This window comes from Aulonocara sp. 'chitande type north' Nkhata Bay, linkage group LG7, assembly GCF_057382095.1.
Source record: "Aulonocara sp. 'chitande type north' Nkhata Bay isolate Kocher_YH1m ecotype deep benthic linkage group LG7, A_spYH_male_GT1.1, whole genome shotgun sequence".
Lineage (NCBI taxonomy): Eukaryota > Metazoa > Chordata > Actinopteri > Cichliformes > Cichlidae > Aulonocara > Aulonocara sp. 'chitande type north' Nkhata Bay.
In genome coordinates, this window is record NC_141350.1 from 50,019,440 (window position 1) to 50,029,319 (window position 9,880).

The following is a 9,880-nucleotide window of genomic DNA, read 5'->3' on the forward strand; positions in this document are numbered from 1 at the left end:
TCAGACACTCTCGGTCATTGTGTCCTTGGGCATGACGCTTCACCTACTGGTGATGGCCAGACGGGAATTGTAAAGCGCTTTGAAGGTCTCAAAAAGCTCTATATGAATGCAATCCATTATTATTTAAACCAACTGTTAACTGCATATTTCTGTACATTTAAGTATTATTATTCATATTGCCACATTCATTGACCTTGTTTATAGGTAATTTCATTGTTTAATCACATTAAAATGTTCCTAATTTAATGTTGAAGAAGCCAAAATCCCATGTGAAATTAGGGCAACAAACTGTATTGTCATTACTGAAAATAACTGTATTTTCATGGGAAAGTTATTTTTTGGTATTGTTTTGGCACCCCAGCTGCTGGAATATTACTGTTTTTTTAGGATTTTTTTTTTACGGTGTATGCAAAGCTGTGATGGTTTTAAGGATAAAGTCAGTTACAGGATAATTCCCATTTGGGGATGTAATGCTGCAGGTTTGTGCCAGCAGGATTACATCTCTTTATGTCGTAGGATGATGGTGTGTTATGTTCACTGTCAGACTGGTATTTTTTGGCTCACACTGCTGACACAAGTTACAGCACCATAGCAACATAACAACCCCCTGCAATGAAGCATAATTATGATTTAATATGACTGCAGTATGTCTTGCATGTTTGTTTATGTAGTCCAGAGTCTGTGTTGTGGAGGATGAAATAATAGTTTCATATGAAAGGTTACAGAGATACAGTTATCTGCAGGAATTTGCACATCAGCAGCGATCGTGAACATTTATTAGCCTGCAGAGTAAAGGCATGTTCCATTTATTAGAGAGCACCACATAGTGTCAGTTTCATTCGAAAAGACAAATTAGAAAAAAATGGCTGAAGCAAATGCAAATGCACAGTGCACGTAGGAGGCACATTTACTGACAGGTGACATATAAACATGAGAACAAGCTTCTCTGACTTTGTCCTCACTCTCTTCAGACTGCATTTAGAGCTCATACACATACAGATACACATTAAAACCCCAAAGTGAAAGGCTAGCAAGTTTGGAAACTGTCTCATACAGTGGAGCGCTTTTAGTTAAGCCAAGCCTCCACACACAGGCTCAGCTGTTCAGCCTCTGTAGCTCAGAGGCTGCTCGGCTCCAAATATACAGATCAAAACAGCCTTCAGCACAAGTTCTCCTTGTCCTCCTCCAAACCAGGAGAATCCAGAACCTCATTTTATACATACTGTATATGTGTGTGTGTGTGTGTGTGTGTGTGTGTGTGTGTGTGTGTGTGTGTGTGTGTGTGTGTGTAATTATACATGCTTTTCTTGCATTGCTAATGTTTCTGAGTAACAATATTCGGTGTTAGTTCATTTCTGTGGATTGCTGAATACGTGATAACTGTTGATTTTACTGGTGCCTGTACAATAAACACTCTGATCTTGTGACGTGACACTAAAGCAAAACCAGCCTGAAACAAATAGGAGCAATACAAAAATGACACAAAGCTACTAAAACAGCAGCTGGCAGTACTCTTGAGGATTTCTATACATCTAATGGTTTGTTCACATGACGGGAGTTTATGGAGTGCCGTATCTTCGTGCAGTCCTTTTTCTTCCATGTCTTAGTGTCCATGTGTCGCCCACGAAGGGCACTATCTGGTCAGCCGGATCAACTGTTATCACTGCCTGCCAAATAGTGTCACAGCCTTTTCCAGGATAGCAACAGTTTATTTAGTGCGGTGCAGCCCAGCAGCACTTAGTCAGAGGGTAGATGAGCCTGTTTCTCCACAGAAGTGGAAAAATCACCCGTGCCAGCACACCAGCAGCTAAACACAGCTCTCCGACTGATATTTATCATACATCCTGGACGGCATCTTCTTTGCTCTCACACTTCTTTGAAGAGTGTTAAAAGGAACTGTATAAACTCCCATAAAGTGCACCGACAGATGCACTTTATCCATAAATGCCTCGGTGCCGTTCACAAACCTCCGACTGCTTAAGCGAAGGTGACAGCTATCATCTTTTATGTATAAAAGATTCCCAGACACGTTCCTCAGCTAGGTTCTCATACAGAATTTGTGAGGGCTTGCTCTGCTGAGTCCGGCTTTAAAGTTGAGCCTGTTGCATTGCTGTCCATCATCATGCCAAGCTTCTCCGTCCCATTCCTTGGTTCCTCCCTTTGTCTGTCCCTTTGCAATCTCCTCCTACGACTGAGAAAGAAACAATCATGGCCAACAATCAAGAGCCAAGAGCTAATCATCAGTATGCAGCAGGCATCCACTCTGATCCTTTACATGCATTCCATACAATGGTGAAAAAACATTTCATTTAGCCCCTCACATGTACACAGACTTACCGTGAACAGATGCAGATGAAAACAACAAGAAGAATTAATAGCACAAGCCCTGCGATGGCACAGGTAATTATGATTCTCTGTTTGCGTTGCCCTGTCTGCACCTCCAGATTTAGGTACTCACACCTGGAACCAATGTAACCGAAATGACACCTGTGACAAAGAACATAAAATGTGTTCCTAACTTCATTTTCGTGTGCATTTTTCTTGCAAGGCATCTGTTCGTCTACTTCTTTAACATGCTCGGACGGAACCCTGGAAGCATTGTCGTGCAGGAACATAAATGACAGGGCTTTCTTTTGCACCCTGTTGTTTGTTCAAATAAACATCCTTGTTGTCAGTCTCTTGTCACTGTCTCTGCTCCACAGCTAAATGATTTTGCAGAATGAGTTTTGTTTAAATTACATTTTGCACAACTTGAAAACAGAGTTTGGAAATCTGCGCCTCACCTGCAGGACGGTGCATCCTGGTCCTTTATGTAACGACACTCCCCATGGATGCAGTAATACTCAAGTTCCTCTGGGCATTTTGAGAAGTGCCCATTCGACTGTCCAGTATCTACTGTGTCTTCTGGAGGAGTAAAATGTGTAGAAAGGGGAGGAGTCTAATCATTGTTAGCAAGCACGTATAGAAGCTCATAAATACAGAAATTAAACAGTGAAATTTGTCAGTTGTTCTATATAAAGCATAGTTTTGGTAAAATAGTCTACTCTATGATAATGCCTGTTTCCATCAACAATGACCCTGTCACTATTACTAGGCATAAAATAGTCCCTTATGAAAGCCCTCACAAAACTACAACTTGGGCTGGTAGCTGGAGTTTGTTCCCTTTAACCTGAGATAGATGAACTGTGTTCCCTTGTTACTTGTCTTTTTAAAGCTACTCAAATGCTTATATGTAGCTATGGAGTCCTCCAACTGTACTTATGGGGAAAATGTGTATGTTGCATATCGAAGCTATTTTCTTGATCTTATGCCAAATCAAAAATATACTTTGTTTAGAAAAAGCAAAAAGCCTTTTTTGTTTATGGTTTGAAAAAGTAAAGCACAATTTTTTTAAATTAATATTACTATTTATCAAATTCTAATGTCACTGTCACTGACTGTATACAAAACAGATAGATAGATATATCGAGCATATAGACACTGAGTGAAGTCAGTGTGTTAGTGCCTTAACCCTGCGTTCTTTCTAATGGTCAACAGGGGGAGACTATTGCGACTGCCAAAAGAAATCAGATTGTAGAGAAGTCTTTGAGTAAATTATCCTACGTTTGATTTTGGAAAACATTTTCTTAAAGGACTCAATGTTTTAGAGCCTTCTTCAATACAGCATAATGCTTATTTTGTAAATTATGGTTCCAATAAAATGGTCACCGCTGAGAAGTCCTAGTGCCATGTGCTGTTCTTGATTTCAGGTATCGGTTGCACTAAAACAACTTCTAAGAATAAGCTGTATCATTACCTAATCAGCTCAGTCTCTACTTCAAATAGCAAGACCAAGTTCAAGTTAGAGCCCCCGCTGCTTTTCAGATTTCTGTCTTTCATATCGCCTGCAGTGTATGGCTAACACAAAAAGATTTTCTTTATGTGCCTAGTATATAGGCCTAATGGAGATTCATCAGTCACCTTGTCTAAATGAACAAATGTACCAAAAGCAAATGAGCTCATTTCTCCAAACGTCTATTTCTGTAACTGTGTCATGATCTTCTTTGATGTACTCCCTCACCTTCTGGCATGGCATGATGTGTGTATATATAGACTGTTTGTAACACGATCCACTGAAGAACTGTGCAATGCATGCCAGGAAAGGCCTGGTGTCATCGAGATCTCATTAGACACGTGTCTCTACAACTTGAGCTCCAGAAGAGCTGGGATGCTCTGCAACATCTCAATAATAACTGAATATGATGATTTGCAAATCTCCTTATTCCATATTTTATTCATGATAGGACATAGAAAACATATCAAATATACGAACCGAAAATCCTTTAAGAAAAAGTTTGGCTCATGTTGAATTTGATGGCTGCAACATGTCTTTAAAAAGTTGGGACTGGGCCATGTTTAACACCAGTCTGTAAACAATTGCAGGACTTTTGGAAAATTTATGTTTTCCCATTCTTATCTGATATGAAATTATAGCTGCTCAGCAGTCCTGACTCGTCTTATTTTCCATTTCATGATGCATCAAATGTATTCAACTGGTGAAAGATCTGGACTGCAAGCCAGTTTAGCCCCTGAGCTCTTCTACCATGATACTTATTGGCCTTGGGGTTAGGGTTAGGCTTTGCTTTGGAGACTTTTGACCTGAATGCTGATCATAACCAGATTGTCTTTGTCCTCCTTAATCCGGAGCGCACCGTGATCCTGTTTTACAAAAAGAATTTCAAATTTTAGTTTGTCCGATGACAAAACAGTTTTCCACTTGCCCTCATTTTAAATGAACTTTGGCTCAGGCTGCATTTCCGGATCATGTTCATGGCTTTTTCTTTGCACGACAGAGCATTTGTAGTTGGCACGGTGAACTGTGTTCGCAAACATTGATGTCTTGAAGTGCTCCTGAGTCCGTGCCAAAACGTTCCTGCCAGAATCATACCTGCTTTTAATGCAATACTGATTTTTAGCCTTGTCTCTTACCCACAGAGAATTCTCCAGACTCTCTGATTATTTTGATGATATGATAGTATTATTACCGTAGATGATGAGATATTATATTAAAAGTGCTTTGAGAAATATCATTCTAAAATTGTTCCACATTCCACATTTATTTTGCAGATTGGTGAACCTCTGCCCAACTTTACTTCAGAGAAACTCTGCTTCTCTCATAGGCTCTTTTTAAATACGTTATCGTGTTAGTGACCTATTGTCAGTTAACCTAATTAGTTATAAAATGTTCCTCCAGCTGTTTTTTTTACCACTTACTTTTCCGGTCTTGCGTTGCCCTCATGACAACTTTTTTAAAACATGTTGTTGCCATTAAATTCAAAATGAGCTCATATTTTTCACGTAGTAGTAAAATATTCCAGTTAAAAGACCCGACCTATTTTCGAAAATCCTCCTGTTTTTGTTCACATTTTTGAAGCATCTCAGCTGTTTTGGAAATCAAGTCGTTTCATTAAAATTCTTTACAAAATGAAATGGGATTCTGTTTTCATCCTCTCCCTTTTCTCTATCACAGACACACATGATAAAACACACCCTGACAGCTGCTGGTTAGCCATGGAGATGAACTTCTGACCACCGGTTTCATATAACACTTCTTCTGAATACCGCTATCTTTACAAGCGGCTCTCATGACATTATCTTTGAATATTGAGCTTGTAAAACAATAGTGCTGCGACATCAATGAGAGCGCTTCACTTGTTAGCTGAAACACGAGACCCAGTTTGCTGTCATGACCTCAGTGCTGAAAGGAAAAATCTCATGTTACGAAGTTTAAAGAGATAGTCTGGGAAGTAGCTTTATTTGCTGTCTTGCCAAGAATTAGCCGAGATGGGGCAACCGATACCACTGTCACTTCGTGAGCTATAAAGCTAACACTAGCTGCTGGTTTGCTTAGCAAAAACAGTGGAAAACAGGACATAGCTAACCCGAACAAGTCTTTAGACCCTATAAAGCTCACAAACTAAAATACTACATCTTTAAAAAAAAAAAAAAAAAATCACAAATCAAAGTGAAAAGCGGTGCTAAATAGTGTGTTTCAACCTGTTTCTGCGCTTTCTGCACACCTTAGCTAAACAACGGTGATTGTTTTATAGATATACAAACATAAAGTCAGTTTTCGTTTCAAATCTTAAATAGAATCTATTAATTTCAATTCTTTTCAAACTATTAATTTGGACTGATTAGAGCTTTTCTATTATATAGTCAGCTATTATTTTAATTTTATTTTGTGTCTTTGTCTTATATTCATTTTAGTTTCTAGAGTGAAAGTGTAAGTTTTAGTCTTTTTTAATCATTATTGTATAGAGAGCATAATTCAGATGCGAGAATAAGGAAATCAGTAAAGGTATTACAATAAAAACTCTGAACTTTCTGGAAGAAGTTCACATACAGTCTTCTAGATATCCACAGTCTCAGTAAGCATGTCCATCAATGTCTTATCAGCAAAGTCGTAATAAAAACTTTCACCAACAGATACTAAAACTAAGCATAATTCCTCAATATTTTAATTTTATTTTAGTTAGCTTCCTAAGTTCAAAAAATTATCTAAATTAATCTACATTTTTCCAAAAGAACACACACACACACACACACACACACACACACACACATATATATATATATATATATATATATATAAATTTGTGCTATTGTACTTAATCCCATATAAAATACAACACCCATGTTATGGGTCTTATCTAGTGGTTTATTTCCCACCAAAATCCATCTAACAATGATGAGATTGTAGTTAAAATTTGCTTAATTACAGAAATTACTCAGCAGAGGTTGTTGACAATACCTCTGTACTAAGGGTTGATACATTTTATATTGTGTATTGTATATTGTGACTCCTCAACAATATACTTTTCCAAGTGCGTCTCATACCAACATCTGTCTTACTACTTCTACTACTGAAAAAGTCAAACCAAAGAAGCAGTTATGACACCGTCACAGAAACGCCCCTTACACCACCTTTCCATATCTACCTGTGCAATTGTCTCTGTTGCCATGGAGATGACAGTCGGACACAGTTCCAGTGGGAGGCGCGTCTGTGGCATTCCACTCTGCCAGGCAGTATTTGCATAAGGTCAGAGCTGCAGCCAGGAGCACAAACAAAAAGCCAATCACACACAACCAACGTACGTACACCTGCACATTTTAACCAGCGTTTAGCCGCATTGTACTTACAGGATCTGGACAAGCGATGACAGGACTTTTACTACTCTATAAACATCCTCTATTACTTTTCCTGGTCACTGTATTGGCAAATAATTGTTTTTTTAATATATAAACCTATAGAAAGGACAACGTCACAAACAGTTTCCAAAACTTATATTAAGGGAAGCCTGATTTGATGATGATTAATGATCACAGAAGATGCACATTCCTTGTGCATGAGCTTTTCATTTAATCATTAACCACAAGTGAAGCTTGTTGTACAAGTACAATTATTCCACAAGTTGCTTAGCAGGGAATTGCCCGTAAACTTGTTTTGGCTCCATTATTTTGATAACACATGGTTTTAATACCAGTCAAAACAACATAGAGCTATTCAAATGACATTTTAAAAACTAGATATGAGAAGAAAACTGGAACCGTACAGGACATGCATTTAAAACAAGAACTATTTACATATCATTTTAATATTATCCTTTTGGGTTTTTAGCCTTCTGCTTATGGACAATGAGAAAGAAAGGTGAACAAGAGAAAAGATCTTACCGATTACTATTCCTACATAGAGTCTGTGCACTTTGGCCATCTCCTCACTTGATAAAAGTTTTCATCCAGTATATTAAAGTTCAGTGTCATTAACAAACAAAAGTCAAACTGGTTCAGTCCTTTTTCAGGGGTCAGCGACCTTTGAAAAAGGTGTGGAAAGGCTGTGGAAGTTCCCCAGTGGCGTGTCGTATTGTGGTTCTTCATTGATGGTGGCTAATTTCATAATCAACCGGGAAAGCTTGAAGCTATAACCAAAGCACGTCAGCTCGCTGACTCTTCTGTGACTGACCTGAGCTGCTGGGTGTGAGAACAGAAAAAGGAGGCGGCACTGAAACCGAACTCCGATCCCCGCCCATACTTTTAAAGCTTTAAAGGAGAAGACAACTCCATTCAAGCTATTCTGTTTATTTTCTCTGTAGAGAACAAGTTTGCCTTTATACCTGAGGTTTGCTTTCTTAAGAATGAAATGACAGGTGGAGCATTCATTGACAATACGTGGCACCGGTTTAGCTTAAAGGGACTTTAGATTCTATTTTTAATTTTCCATTCCACTGTCCTTCCCTCATTCCCTGGAACAGAAAGCAGATAAATGTAGGTGGATGGGTAGGAGATAAAATCTGATAGTAAAATAGATGGCTGGAACAGCTGGATTCCTTGCAGGTCTGCACTGATTCCTGGAGAGTTTAAGGAAAGTGAAATAAAGTTTAATGTGGAAGTTTAAATGGTTGTAGCAACCTTCTTTTACTTACACTTTAAACTTCAGTTACATCATTTCATTTATTCATTTTACTACTTTTAGGTGAAAACTTTCGAAGAAAAAATAGAGTAAAGAGTTTAAAAAGAAAATAGGAGTAGTGGAGAACCACTCGTCATGGGAAGTCCCTCGGCTTATCGAATAGCATAGCTTTAAGGTCACATGATCCAAGCCTAACTATCAGCTTTATGAAAAGGGAAAGTTTTATTTCTAATTTTAAAAAGTGGAAAGGGTGTCTCAAACACAGCTGTTCACAGTAGAGAGGCCCAGTAGCTGAAGGCTCTTCCTTCCATTGTACTTTTGTAAACTCTAAACCTGACCAGAAGATGGTGTAATTTCACACTTTTCCACACAATAAGTGGAGTAGAGCTGGAGAGCCAGAATTCTTGCTGATTGCCAGGTGTTCAAATACTTATGTGCAGCAGTGCTATACAAATAATGTCATAAAAATTATACAATGTGATTTCTTAAATTGTTGTTTAAATGCTGTGTGACACAGTGGGAATGCACCGACAATGTGAATTCCAGACCCCTCCATGATTTCATGATCGCAGAGTGTTCAAATACTTATGTTGCTCACTGTATATGTTTGAGTCTATATGCATAACTATGACCCTGTATGGATGAAAGAAAATCCAAAATCAATTCAAACTTTTGCACCCATTTCTTGTTTTTGTTAAAGTCATTGAAGATGTGTAATGCTACACAATCATTCGACATTGGAAAAGAAAAAAGAATAGTTCAAAGAAATCATTAAAATCTCAAAGTTATCATGATGCTCGTGCCGTACTTTAACTCCTTTTATCACATACAGTTTAGAATCACCAATTAACCTAACAGGCATGTCTTTGGACATGAGAGGAAGGCGGAGTAGTGCAGGCACAAGGAGAGGATGCTAACTCCATACAGAAAAGCTCCAGCTAAGATTCAAACTAGGAGCCTTCATCCTGTGAAGGCATAGCACTTCACCACCTTGCCACCTTTAAATCAGTTTAAACTGGATGTTTAAGCTGGAGACATGAACTTGCAGTCAGTAGCTACAGTGGCTTGCAAAAGTATCCCCCCCCTTGAACTTTTCCACATTTTGTCACATTACAGCCACAAACATGAATCAATTTTATTGAAATTCCACGTGAAAGACCAACACAAAGTGGTGCACACGTGAGAAGTGGAACGAAAATCATACATGATTCCAAACATTTTTTACAAATAAATAACTGAAAAGTGGGGTGCGCGTAATTATTCAGCCCCCTGAATCAATACTTTGTAGAACCACCTTTTGCTGCAGTTACAGATGCCAGTCTTTTAGGGTCTGTCTCTACCAGCTTTGCACATCTACAGACTGAAATCCTTGCCCATAAAACAATTACCAGCACTTCTAAAGCTCAGCGCTTAACACCCATTTTATTTTTC

General features: G+C 38.4%; 1 protein-coding gene across 3 annotated transcripts; it reads right to left on the minus strand.

The window, feature by feature from the left end:
- Positions 1-759: 759 nt before the first annotated feature.
- btc (betacellulin, epidermal growth factor family member) lies at positions 760-8,271 on the minus strand. 3 transcript variants are annotated; one of them, XM_086301055.1, is made up of 5 exons: positions 7,714-8,271; positions 6,981-7,088; positions 2,784-2,938; positions 2,338-2,487; positions 760-2,191 (listed from the first exon to the last, which is right to left on the minus strand). In XM_086301055.1, exons 2-5 carry the CDS (start codon positions 7,050-7,052, stop codon positions 2,047-2,049), a joined length of 522 nt encoding a protein of 173 aa, XP_086157181.1. In that variant the 5' UTR covers positions 7,053-7,088; positions 7,714-8,271; the 3' UTR covers positions 760-2,046. The 3 variants fall into 3 exon arrangements, with proteins under 3 accessions (XP_086157181.1, XP_086157180.1, XP_086157182.1); XM_086301054.1 differs by having other exon boundaries at positions 2,784-2,904; positions 7,714-8,174; XM_086301056.1 differs by lacking the exon at positions 7,714-8,271 and having other exon boundaries at positions 6,981-7,684.
- Between the last annotated feature and the right edge of the window lie 1,609 nt (positions 8,272-9,880).